This window comes from Bombyx mori, chromosome 7 (assembly GCF_030269925.1).
Source record: "Bombyx mori chromosome 7, ASM3026992v2".
Lineage (NCBI taxonomy): Eukaryota > Metazoa > Arthropoda > Insecta > Lepidoptera > Bombycidae > Bombyx > Bombyx mori.
The window spans coordinates 8037932-8052176 of NC_085113.1; the positions used below are offsets into that span (position 1 = coordinate 8037932).

At 35.5% G+C, this 14245-nt stretch overlaps 1 protein-coding gene across 3 annotated transcripts in view; it reads right to left on the reverse strand.

Annotated features, from left to right (window-relative positions):
• Positions 1-195: 195 nt before the first annotated feature.
• Positions 196-14245, reverse strand: part of LOC101744525 (rho GTPase-activating protein 20) — a 39501-nt gene continuing 25451 nt past the window's right edge. The window contains exons 7-11 of one of the 3 annotated variants that reach the window (XM_012694897.4): positions 13151-13228; positions 11855-12009; positions 9675-9797; positions 7893-7983; positions 196-5507 (exon numbers count right to left, since the gene is read on the reverse strand). In XM_012694897.4, the coding sequence (XP_012550351.1) occupies positions 5380-5507; positions 7893-7983; positions 9675-9797; positions 11855-12009; positions 13151-13228 (575 nt within the window). In that variant the 3' untranslated portion in view covers positions 196-5379. Of the gene's footprint in view, positions 5508-7892; positions 7984-9674; positions 9798-11854; positions 12010-12877; positions 12986-13150; positions 13229-14245 lie in introns of those variants that run through there. The other 2 variants (XM_062669423.1, XR_009973523.1) reach the window with 2 other exon arrangements.

Below are 14245 nucleotides of genomic sequence, written 5' to 3' on the forward strand. Positions count from 1 at the left end.
AGAAAACAAAGTCGACACTCAAATACACGATTAAATAATCCATTTCGTGATTGAGGTTTATCGGTCTAAAAAAATATATTCTAAATTGGCAAATCAGGTATCGAATAAAATGAGGACCAGGGATTACGACTCATATGAGGTTTTACTTTGCCCCCAATACAATAATAATATAATACCCACAAATGAATACGACTCTTCATTTTCTTTTAATGTTTATTCTTGTGTATTATTTATACTTTGTTTTAAAAAAAAAAGTGCGATTATAATGTAAAATACAAACCGAAATTACACAAGCGAAATGTTACAATAATACTTATTTCATATTATATTTTTAATAATAAAAAAAAAAAACATGTTACAAATTGGCTAATTACATACTAATATATTTTCATGTTATAAAAATAATTAAATTAAAGATATGAACACAACATAAATACGTTACAACCTGACGATGGATCTAGACTTTTTTATAAATGCAAAAAGAATAAATAAATAAAAAGGAATCCCTGGCAGTAACAAAATGGGAGAATATGTGGTGCCTCAGAATTCTCAAGTCATTTTATTTAAGAAAGGAAAAGTAATTAATGAAGCAATTCCCTTTTTGAATGCAGTATCTTATAAAAGTTGCATTTTATATTTGAATGTAATAGATAATAATTTTAACTGTATTTTGTATCTTATTTATTTAATATACGTCAGGTTGGTACAATATTAAAGCCTCAACATCTTCATTATACATAAAAGAAATACTCAATGCAATAGAAAGTTACGATAAACACGAAAATCGGTGGAATGATAAACATACATACATATTCGAGAGTTAACTAAATACAAAACAGTCTTGTGATAAAAATGTATTAGAAATAATAAAAAAAAAACTTACAATAATTATAATAACGTATCCGTAAATACATAAAAACGACATATTGGTACATGAATATGTAAAATGTACTACTAATTCAATATTTCATGTGATTCTCAGCATCTATCACCGAATCAGTTGACTTTGTGATGACATAAAAGTTATATTTGTTACAAATTCTACTTGACTATAGAGTGTTTTCAAATTAATGAATATATTTCGAATATAAAGAATAACGAATTCTATATTGTTTATTTATATAGTTCTACAAACTATTATTGTTGGATTATGAAACGCGACACGCCTTTACGAATATAACGTAGTAAGCGCCCACACGGATCTTGACGTTTAGATGGATGCGATCGATCCATACACTTATTACAACAAAAACATCTTACATTTTTGTACTAAAAAAAAAACAAAGATGTTAATGAATAATAAACTCGCAATGATATCGATACGGAGTGTACCAAATAGTTGAGGACTGCTCACTTTGACGACCGCGACGCGTACTATCGAAATAGGTCGCTACTCGCAGCCTCCGTCAAGAACAACTGTATAACTTACAAGCTTTTGCCCGCGACTCCGTCCGCGTGGAATAGTTACTTTGGCATAACGCAAAATATACCCCCCACTTCATTTATGCAGATAGAAAATATTCTTGAATTATAGTATGCTAAGGAGCTGTTTAAACCCCGATTTTGAAACATTATTTATTGATGCTCTTATCTTAGCGTGATGTTATATAGCCTATAATAGCCTTCCTCAATAAATGGGCTATCTAACACTGAAAGAATTTTTCAAATCGGACCAGTAGTTCCTGAGATTAGCGCGTTCAAACAAACAAACTCTTCCGCTTTATAATATTAGTATAGATTTCTAGCCGCGTGAAGATCAGCGCCCAAGATCCGCATCGCTCCTATATCCTAATTTTCAAACGAGGCACGCTTCGCAACGTCTACCGCGAATATTATATATACATGGAGAATATATAATCATCACAAAATTTCAATTAGAACTTATAAACGCGGATGCACGATTTTTACTGGTGGTAGGACCTCTTGTGAGTCCGCACGGGCAGGTACCACCGCCATGGGCTCCAGTAACCACTTAACACCAGGTGGGCTGTGAGCTCGTCCACCCATCTAAGCAATAAAAAAAACGAACATATAGCCACAAAAAATTCTTAACTCATCCAAAATTGCATACATAGATTGAATTGTTGACATGAATATTAAAAATTTCTGATTAACGTACTTTGGAAATAAAGTACTGCTAACTAAGAGTTTTCTTTCGAATACACAATGACCAGAATACTTTAGAAATACTTCAACAATTCGAAAATTGTTAAGATTAATGCAAAATGAACGTTAAAAACATTGTATCAAGCTACAAATTCTAACAACTAACATTTTCTATTACAGCAACACCAAAATAAAGGTAAGTTTACCATTTGGCCATTTTATAACAAAATTGAATAATATAGTTACTAGCTCTACTTAGCTGCCTTTTAATATAAATTAACTAAGCTGCCTGCCTATCTTTTTAAAAATAATCAAACAATAATTTAATAATCACATCTTCAAACTAGTACAGTCCAATATTAACATTCAGTTCATACAATTTTATATTATTATTACCTTCTTAATCTTGAATTGATTGAATGACAAAATATATAGAGATGAACGTATTTGTTACCATTCAAAGCTAGATCGTCTCAAAGTTGAGACGAAATCTAATTATGCCAGTTTATTGTTATAATGAGTAATAATACCTCACGCCTAACTTGTGCCAGTAAGAAATTATTATTTTTTTAATATATTTTTCGGAATACAATACAAAATATAATTCAGACATTGTGTGATTAATATTTTAACTATAAATAGATACTACAAGAAACTTCAGTGTTTGGACAAACATAAACTTAAGTTTTTTTTTTAAATGTAAAACAATAAATCTAATAACAGTCTTAAATTTAATACAAATATATTAAAAACTAGGTTAATTAATGTGTGCGATTGAAAGTGCATTATATTCGCCTACAATAAGAAAAAAAATCGTACGTAATACAAAAATATAAGAAGTAAATTTGGTGAGTCCAATTTAATAACAATTAAAACTAGGTATAAAAATAATAACTTCTAGTCTATTAAGGGAATTTCGTAATGTCAAAAATAAAAACTTATATTAGATATAATGGACTGAAGCTCTATTTGCCGTGACTGACATTTGTGTGGCCAGACTGGAATATAAATTCCGATTTAGCCAATTTCTTTTCGACAACTACATACATATAGTCACACAGTCATGATATTCAATTACATTTCATAAGACGTTTCAACTATAACTAGCACCTATTTTTATGTTTTAAGATCGAAAAAATATATGTATATATATATATATATATCGACGCTTGAAAGGCAAACATGACTAAGCGACAATAACTGCTTTGTACATAAATGATAGGCAATAACCATATTCGATGCGCAAAAAAAATATATTTCTAGGTCTATTAAAATATCGAGATCTCATCGCGGTGCTGGGGAGGGACCTCTCCTTGCGGGCTGTCATTGCCCGCATGCTAGAGGACGAGAGTTCGTGGGAGGCCATGGCCAGATTTTGCGACCTGGTCATGGTGTTCCGCGAGGCTGAGGAGCGCGAAAGGGAGTGGAATCCCTCTTCGGCTCCTCAGCGAAGAAGGCGGGGTGGGCGACGCGGGCACGATGCTCCCGTTAATCTCCCGTAGAGACTATTGGGTACTGGGTGCGGGGGCGCCCGGTGCTCTGCTGTCGGTTCCGTGGTGAGGCGGCGCAAGGTGGCTCCTATGCGCCACTCACGGTGTCTCCCGAGACGACGTCCTGCGGGATCTTCCCGGGGATTGGATCCCGTCCTATTGTCAGGACGGGTACCGGCGACGGCGAGCCTGCAGCGCGCATTGTGCGGTACCGTAGGTTTCGTGGAGTCGGAGTGGTGGAGCTCGATGGGGTTTAGTCGGTAGTCGGTTTTGCGGGGCGAGTCCTGCGTGGTAGACGCCGGGCAGCGCCTCGCGCGCCTTTCTCAAGGCGTAGTCTCCCGGTAGGAATTGGAAGAAGAGGAGGACTTGGTCTTCCTCTTCTCCCTCTTCTTCTCTGGAGGCGCCGGAGTCCGACATAACCCGGTCTATTACCCCTCTCAACCGGGTATCCGTAAATGGATTCCCCAGCGTTAAAAAAAAAAAAAAAAGGTCTATTAAAATATAATTTCAATCCTACAGCTACTAGCTAGATTCTACTACAGCTAAATTCGTTAAAATAAATTTTGTTTTCAGGTATTTCAACTTTAAATTAGTCTACTGTAAAGTTAACGCATTGTCGCTTAGTCGCGTTTGCCTTTCAAGCGTCGATATGTGTAATATATAATACGTCGGGACTAATATCTTAATAATTCAACAGAATTTAATATTTTGTACCTTTTCCTTTAATAGACGTAATTTTTAATAAAATTTAACTATTTATTTAAATTATTGCTACAAAATATTCGTTTAAAACTTGATACAAGAAAGCGTCAGTCTTTAAATCTGGCTCGTCACTTGTAGAATTTTCATAAAGAAAACTTATTAATTTACGTGATAAATATAAAAATTAACAAAATTGAAGAATATTCAGATAATTTTTGAGGTAGAAAAAGACATGTTCCCAATAAAAGCTTAAACAGTATATACATTCTAATACACAGGAATGTTCGCATAATATTAAATGCTTCGACGTATGCCTATATGCTACGGACGTGATAAACAAATATATATATTTTTTACAACAAACCGAATTTATGAAATTATTGCAATATAATTTACTATCCGTATTATAAATCAGTCCACAGTACAAAAAGGTCTTATTCTTTTGTTCCTTTTTTTTATAAAGTTTTCTTTAATAGCATTTAAAATCAAACTAAATATCGGTAAGATTCGCTTAGAAATCAACAATTTCTATACACCTCAAAATTTTCAAATTTCGAAAACTGGAAATATTTTATTTATTTGTTTCAATAAATTTAATCATAATAGACAACATTGAAAATGTCCAGTATGGCAGATTGCGAATAAATTGAGCGTTGCATTTCTGTTTTAAAAAATTTAAATAAACCAAAGTGAACTAACTATCCGCACATCTTCAAGTCATCCTAATGACAATCCTGATAACATTGTGAACTTAACAACGCCCACACAAACGCTGGTTAATTGAAAGTTAATTTGAGTGTGCGTTTATTATTTAATTCGCGTTACAAATTTATAAAACGGGTATCAAAAACAAGGTTAATAATTAATCAAGACGACAATTATTTCAACGTGATATATCGACCGCAAACTAGCGTACAATAAATCCGAATTAAATAATCGATATTATTGACATCCTATCAAAAAATACCCATGCACATATTGGATGCACAATATACAAAAAAAAATGGAATGACATACAAATGCATCGTGGGACGACACGCATCGGTGTTTACCTTGATGCGGGGTGGTTCGAGCAGTGGGGTCAGGCGGTCACTTTACGAGGCTGGAGAGGGAGCGGGATCTCAGTGTCAGAGTGCGCGAGCGTGCGGCACGAGCACACGCGCGACCGCCGCGACCGACGCCGCGTACTGCGACGTTCGCCGCCTGCAACTGTACCATCACACCGAACTCGTGTCACACTACTGTACGTTCATTATCTCGTGTCTTTCAATGCAGCGCAGACATGATTTTTTTTTTTTAAACAGATTTAGCAAGGTAAAGATAACAGAACGGAGTAATACATACAGTGACGGAATGGTGACCAAGAATGGGTCGTATAGGTGCCGGAAGAACTATGGCACGGTAAACCAATGACATAGTCAGGACGTGGATGAGAAAATCGGGCGTTCGAATATTATGGGATAAAAAAGAGGAGGCAGAGGCGGATTATCCGTAAGGCAAACTAGGCACGTGCCTAGGTGCGTGTAGTTACAAGGGGCGCGCGAGCTCAGAATTTTTAAATAAATAAAGAAAATAACATATCGACGATTAAGAACTAAATGTCCTGGTCTACTAAAGTCTAGGGGGATTGATGATACAACGTCATCGTAATTGCAAAAACAACTAGTTAAAATTTATAGTATTATGATGGCCATTTATGGCCGGTACAGGGGCGCCGATAAAGTGATTGCCTAGGGCGCTCTGGACCTTTAATCCGCCACTGAGAGGAGGCATATGCCCAGCAGTGGGTTTCAAAGGCCCGAAACAATTTTCGTTATTAACGGTGACAGTTTTAGTCTATAAAAGACTGAAATTGAAAACTTGTGAAAGCCGCTTCTATCGCATGAGAACTAGCCGACACGTATTGTTTTTTTTTTACTGCCATCCAAAAGCCCGCTTAATGCTGACTGTTTACCATGACTATGGAGATCAGTAACGCAATACAGGAAAGCCGCTGCCTTCCCTCACACGTCTAATGTTTCCAGCAAGTAGACCCTTGAGATGGCCACCCAATACCGTCCATTACAAAAATTAAAAATACACACAATATATATAACCATCCATTAACTTTAAAAATTAAAAACGTTTAAGTTTAGTAAATTCTATAAAAAAAATAACGTCTGCGTTGCAAAATCAGGCAATACATAGGTGACTGTAGCATTCAGACACGCAATGAAGCAAACTAAATGAATTAAGCACTGTGTAGATATTTGAGAATATGTAGAAAAAAAACAATAATTATCGTTTCTCCAACTTCTACTCATAATTCAGTATATAACATATTGCTAAAATGATAAAGACTGCCGAGCTGGTTCAGCAGTTCATTTACGCAGTCATCAATTAAGTATTTATTTTAACAATAATACATAATTACAACACCGAATGTACATGACACAAATTAATTTTTGAAAATGTCAATAAATAGTAATAAGATTAAAGTAGAATTATTATTTAAAGCTTATTAATATTTATGAATTCAATCGAAAGCTTATTTTAAAACTGATAGTGTTCAATGTAAATCGCGTGTATTTAATTCATACGACATTAAAATATACAAATAGTTTTTGGGTTTGTTGTGTATCAAATTTATAATTGTTAATTAAAATTCTTTGATTCAATTTAGTTAAATTATACTGGTCAGTTTCCGCTATCCAAATAACACATGCATTATTATATTTATAAACGAATATTACTAACGTTACTACAATGACATTTTTATAATTTTACCAGTTTCTTTTAAAACATCGAACATGCTACTAGGCTAGTAACGTAATTAGGTAGAAATAATTATCCTTACTGAAACCATCTCCCTGTGTTCTACACAAGTGATTATTCTAATAACTCAATAATTATAAGTTCGTAAAAAAAATTAAAAATAGAAAATATATACAAGACTCTCTAGTCGTGATTAGTGAATGAGTGGTGAAATCGTGATGACAGACAGACAGACATAGACATACACAAACGATGGACGTGTTTCTATGTAGTATATACATGGATTTTTCCCAATACAGCATGCACGGCACCATACAATCTCATACAACCGATCCGGTGTACACGTGCGAACAAGCTAAGCGAGCCCCACAGCGTAATTAAACCGTTGCGTCAGTCAAAAGCCTCGAAGGCTTTGTCCTCCTATATGAAACCAGGGAAACGTACTTTATCATCAACTAGGACCAAAAAAAAAACAGTTGTCGACATGCTTTTGTTTATTCTTGTTTCAATTTAATCTACGATCAACTACTAAAACATTTAATAGATCGTAGTTTAAATCAGACTACCCTCCCATCGTTTACAAATGCCCTGGTTGAGTTTAATTAAAAAAAGGATCAATTGGAACAAGTCGAGAGAATAAAACCTTCGAGAAGCGGCGGCGAGTCCTTCCGCACCGAAGCGAACAAACAACGGGAACAGTACCGGTGCGCGAGGCTCAAAATAAAAACTCAAGGCAGGCGACAAGCACGTAGAGAGCGAGGCTCTCGTCACGGCGGGCCGCGCACTCGGGGCACGAGCGGGGGCGGATGGCGGGGGCGGGGGCGGGAGCGGACGGCGTACCGACGCGCGGCCTCGGCGTCTCCAGCGAGCCGGCGCCCTGCAGGAACCACTCCGAGCGGGTTTGCATCCGCGCCCGCTGCCGCTCGTGCACCTACGCACCACCCACACACCACCTCCGTCATAACGACGCCCACGACTATACACTTACACTGTACGTAACTCCCCCTTACGACATTGAACCTAATTTTCATTTACACCGAACGCATGTCGCGAATGCTTGTGCCTTTTCAAGTTCAAATTCTAAGCTCAATTTTACTATGGATTTATTCGATATATTATTATATATTTTTGTAATTCAACTAAGACTGTTTCACATTAATACGAAGACAATTACCATTTAAATTGGATTACCTACTTAGATTAAAGTACGTATCCTACAAAATGCAGAAATGTTAACAATGAAGTACCTAACTACCCATTCCATTCCAAATGTCAATGAACTTCTGGATTAATTTTGTTACCAATAAACGGGAAAGTTAGTTTTAATTAGTACTAAACCTCTACCATTTATTAGTCGAATACAAATCATAAGATGTTAATACTTACAAAAGTATTATCACAAGAAAATCCACAACCGTAGAAATTCGAGCCTCATAATAAATATTTATTTACCTATTCTTAATTAATTACGTTAGATATCATATTAAGCATTATTTGAATCTACTGGATGGTGGAACTATTTTGTAAATTTTTTTTTTAATTCATTTTTTTAATTAATGTTTAAATTTGAAAATTTATAATACATGACATTATTAAAAACATGGGTTTCCATCAAAATCCCCTCCCTAACGAAAGCGTAATGGAACATTGATTGCTCTTTAAAAGGTGTGTCTGAATTTTCTAATCACACTAAGCCCATCTAGTGTTGCCATCATATACATGTGCAAATGTACCATCGTCGTAATCATTAATATACTATTACATTAAATTTGTACAGCGTGTTGTAAATGGGAAAACTTCTAAAACTAACAGATCAGCCATAGGTTTACCTAATCGTAGAAGGGGAAAACAGTCACGACTCATGCATGTGTCCAAACATGGATTATCGGGTGAAAATCAATAAAAAACTAGAAACAACCTTCTTTAAATAACTGTTTCTACACGTAAGATAAAGTGATAAATAAAATGTCTTCTATTTCAGCAAATTTAAACGAGATGTCATTTTATAAATTGTCAAAAGATGGCATTGTTCTCAATAATAAAATTAACATGTTTATTAATAATAATAATTTCCCCAATAATTCACGTTAAGAATATTCAGAAACAGTACAGGGGAGACAGACATCTGTAGTCTACAGGTGAGTACGGAGTAAATAGTTCACCATCACTTATAAAATATATCCCTCAGTGAGCGCTAGAATTCAAAGATATATGTTTACACACGATATAAGTTAGATAAGGATACAATATCCTTGTATGCGCATAACAAATATAATACAACAGTCATCAATAAGAACAATAATTAAAGAATCTATAAAACTGAATATATTTTGAAAGTGAAAATACTAATCAATTATATTTCTTCGACAGTTTTTTATTCATTTCTCGTTATTGTCTTAAGCTTTGTGTCACCTTACTGAGTTTGCTAAGTACAAAATAATTGTTTCAAAATAAGATAGGGAAGAAACATCAACAAATTTAAGAAAAAACAGCGCTTACAAAGATATCGACTGAGATAGGGTATAAATTAAGAATAGAATTTCATTAATTCTAATAGATCGATTGAAATTCTTTATGGATAGTCTGGAAAAGAAGGGTTGAAGTAATAGCTGTAATAATTACCTGAGGGAGATATGAGAGGCTCTTTGTGCTCTCCGCGTACTTGTTGATGGCCCGAAGCTCCTCCAGAGTCATGTGAGGACTGGAGTTACTGCATGACGATTGCGATGACGAACTGACTGATATCTGAAAAGAAAATTGAAAATCTTCGCTAATTTTTTTTCCTTCCTAAGCTGAGAGCCTTGAGAGGCTATTTCAGCGTAACCTTAACTATAGTCGGATTTTTAATTAGACGAAGCCAGCTGACAGTAGCTAATGTCACTTTGTGAAATAATGTTGCTATATTTAAAGTAATAGTGATGCGTTCAGTTCTCGTTCAATCACATAAATGAACAATGAGTGTGAAGAGTTAATCATTAATTTCAAACTATAAAAGAATATTATTTATATTTTACAATAAAATTGTATTAAAGTGATCCAATATAATAATATGTTACTAGTAGTATGTAACTACAATCAGTTTTTTTTATTTTCATTACCTATGTACCTATAATTGTTATATTTTATACATCTATAGTTTCAACTATATGATGCATTGGAAATAGGACAGTCTTACAAGGTTCCTCGCAATGTTTTTCTTAATGTTTAAAACACTCGGTATTCACTACAGGTAGATACCATAGGAACATAATGTTTCGTCGAAAACTCGTTGGTATGTACAAAGCACGGCTAAAATTCGAACCCCGTGCCCGATATCGGCAGTTCGGCACACTAACTATTCACTAGACAATCGAGGCAATTTCATTAATTCAGGAGTTTTTTCAATCGTTCACTTTGTCACAACACTATTTTTATTTCATCAAAAACTGACAACACAGTAAACGTCAGTTTACTTCGTCTAATAAAAAATCCGACTATAGTAGGTGAGCTCACGGGGCTCAAACCTGACGACGTTGTTAACACGAACCCTAGCAATAGCCGCGCTTCGCAGAATCTACCACCGGATCGGAAACGCAAGCCACTGAGAAGATCTGGCGAGAAACTCAGTGTTGTGTCTGAGGGTTAATTTACTCGTCGAGCCCTTCGTCGCGAGCGACGGGTTCGACGAGAACGATGACCAGCTTGAGGTACCTAAAAGCACCGTTAGTGGATCAGGTGGATCCGAAATGAGGTGTGGTCTTCGCTAGAGTACCCCTATCGAATGACGAAACTAATTCGTAATTCAAATTCTATGACATGTAATAATTAAAAAAACATCTTTACGATATCTAGTATGTACTAAAACAGTATCAGTATCGTGTATTAAAATTGAAAAGCCAATAAAATATTTCTTATTGTGCAGAATTTGAAACTCTATCTGGTCGCATGACTCGATATTAATTTCACCTGCTTAAACGTTAGGCCACCGTGGTCTCATTTAATATTGGAATTTGTTTTTTTCTTCTACCTAAGCCGGTAACCTAGTTATGTTATGCCAGCGTATGGCATTTGTAATAAAGATAATTAAGCTGGGAAATGTAAAATAAAGTTAATGTTAACAAAACAAACGACGAACGCTCGAGATAAACGCACCTCGACTTGTTGTTTTTATTTGCTTAGATTGTTGGACGATAGCGTGGTATGAACATGTGATGCGTAGAGAGAAGATGCATGTGGCTAGGAGATGTATGGAAATGGTAGTGCAAGGTAAAGGGGGAAGAGGTCGACCGAAGAAGACAAGGATGGAGTGTGTGAATGACGATATGAGAGAGAGAGAGAGAGACAGAGAGAAAGAAAGGAGTGAAATTGGATGTGCCGACCCCACCTAGTGGGATACGGTGGAGAAAAAGAAGAAGAAGATTGTTAGACGAGCTCACGGCCCACCTGGTTACCGAAGCCTATGAGCATCCACAGCATTAAATGCCGCCACCCACCTTATGACATATTACTTTTTTTATTGCTTAGATGGGTGGACGAGCTCACAGCCCAGCTGGTGTTAAGTGGTTACTGGAGCCCATAGACATCTAGAACTTAAATGCGCCACCCACCTTGAGATAGAAGTTCTAAGGTCTCAAGTATAGTTACAACGGCAAATTCTAAGTCTCAGTTTTACAACGGCTACCCTTCAAACTGAAACGCATTACTGCTTCACGGCAGAAATAGGCGGGGTGGTGGTACCCACCCGTGCGGACTCACAATTTTTTTTTAGGTAGGACTCACAAGAGATCCTTCCACCACACGTGCGCTATAAATGAGAGGGGTACCTTAAAAATGCTTTCCTCGAGCGATATCGACAGCCTGGTGCACGAGTCGAGCAAGCTGTGCTCCGGTATGATGCCGAGCACGGAGCCGGCGTTGGCGCCGCCCACAGCGCCCATCAGCGCGGGCATCGACTGACACTCTTCGGATTTCGTTAAACCTGACAATATTACCCAATTAATTTTAAACGAGTCACGTGATTGATACCGGAGTTTAGGGGCTGAATAAAAAACTCGGATTTAAGTCCCTATAAATATCAGAACGAAAAACGATAGTAGTCATTCTGAAAATAACTATTAATAGACTTCGGTTTTATTTCACTACTAACTGTACCCGTTGGCTTCGCTGGGCATTTAAAATTAACATTATTATTTCTCACCCCCACAAAGATTCTCATCATTAACGCCCCCGCAACTAGTATAGGGAGTCCAACACTCATATATAAATATTAGCCTATCCATTAAGTACATGTATTTTCTACACGGATACCAAGTTTCAAGTCAATCGGATGCATGGTTCAGTAGTTATAACGGAACAACCGTAAAAACTACTGTAGATTTATACATTAGTATAGAGTATAGATTATCTATTTAATATAACTTGGCTTTGTTTTTGAAAGAATTTGACTGTCAAACCCGAATTTTCATTAATGTGATTTAATTATAAAAAAGAATTTTATTTAATCTGCACCTTAAGCGATATATTTAAAGGAGTTGTATATTATAAGTTTAATGATTCTATAAAACACTAAATATATTGAAATCGCATACATATTTTTTAAATACTACATTCAAACGTTACACGGATGTGCTTTCAATTAAATGAATCAACTGGAATCATATTATCGATTATGTCATTACCTATATATATATATGTTAGTATGTAATTATCTAACATGGATGATGGTGATATCAACACATTACACAAGTGAAACATAGTGCTACCTCAAACCCGAATTAGATGAATATTAAATACCAGAAAAAAAATCAAAACTATATTTTAAGTTATTGATTCGAAATCAGACTCACCAAAAATAAGTATATTACAATAACGATTAAAGCACTTGACTGTTTTATTTTATTTTTAATTAATTAATTTATTTATTTAGTAACTTAAACGTGTTTCTTTTGGACGACCTGTGGAAAACACATCCTGTATATAATTGAAAAAATGTTAAAACATTTAATTTCCACGTACGAGAGCGTTTGTAAATTTTAATAAAATGAATTTCTAAAATGAATCAAGGAAACGAAAATCAATGAAAATCGATGTGAATTCGAAATTTTCATGATTATTATTACCTTCGAGATTGAACTTGTTCCCCCAACGGTCGCACTCGCATTGAAGCCATGTCTTTTCTGCTTCAAGCGATAATTGTCCTGAAAGAAATCATTCAATTAGACCTCTTTACAACAACCAACTAACTGACTGCAATGACAGGGGCCAGGAAACTATTTTTAAAAAACCGTTTGAAGTTTAAATATAGATATTAGAAAAAATGGTATGGAACCGTATAAGTACAACTAAATTAACTAAAATTAAAAGTCATAACACACAAGCACTAAAAATCAGACACAATATAAATATCTACATACAGCAGAGCGGAACTTTTACGTTTTTACTGGTGGTAGAACCTCTTGTGAGTCACGGGTAGGCACCACCACCCCGCCTATTTCCGTCGTGAAGCAGTGATGCGTTTCGGTTTGAAAGGTGGGGTAGCCGTTGTAACTATATTGAGACCTTAGAACTTATATCTCAAGATGGGTGGCGCATTTACGTTGTAGATGTCTATGGGCTCTAGTAACCACTTAACACCAGATGGGCTGTGAACTCATCCACCCTATCTATGTTTTTTTTTTTTTAAACTACAAATAATATAATCGTTTATGAGTTTAAGTGTATTTTAAAATATACCTCAAGGCTAGCTATTCGCTGAGGGTACAACAGCTCTTTATAAATATTCATTTATTACGTATACTTTTAAGCAGCCCAATTAAGAATTCACCATCCAGGGAACAATGAAGAATTGCTCTCAGAGTCTCTCATAACAAAAGGTCGTTTTCCTTGTTTGGAATCATTGATTTACAATGTTTCATCAACTCTCTGTTTGGAATATACAGACTCGCATACGTCACTAGTAGGTATCATGTTACATGCGCAACACGATTCTTTGAAACGATAGGTACGTGTTATAATTGCACATTCATTCTGTTTTTTTCGTTTATGCCTACCTATTGCTTTTTTTATGGGTACCAGAAACCGATAAACATACTTATTTATGTTTAAATATATACATAATAATATTATATAGATAACAAACACCCAGAAAAAGACCAAAAAAACCTGTTCATCACATAATGTTTGCTCGGTGTGTGAATCGAACCCACGACCCTCGG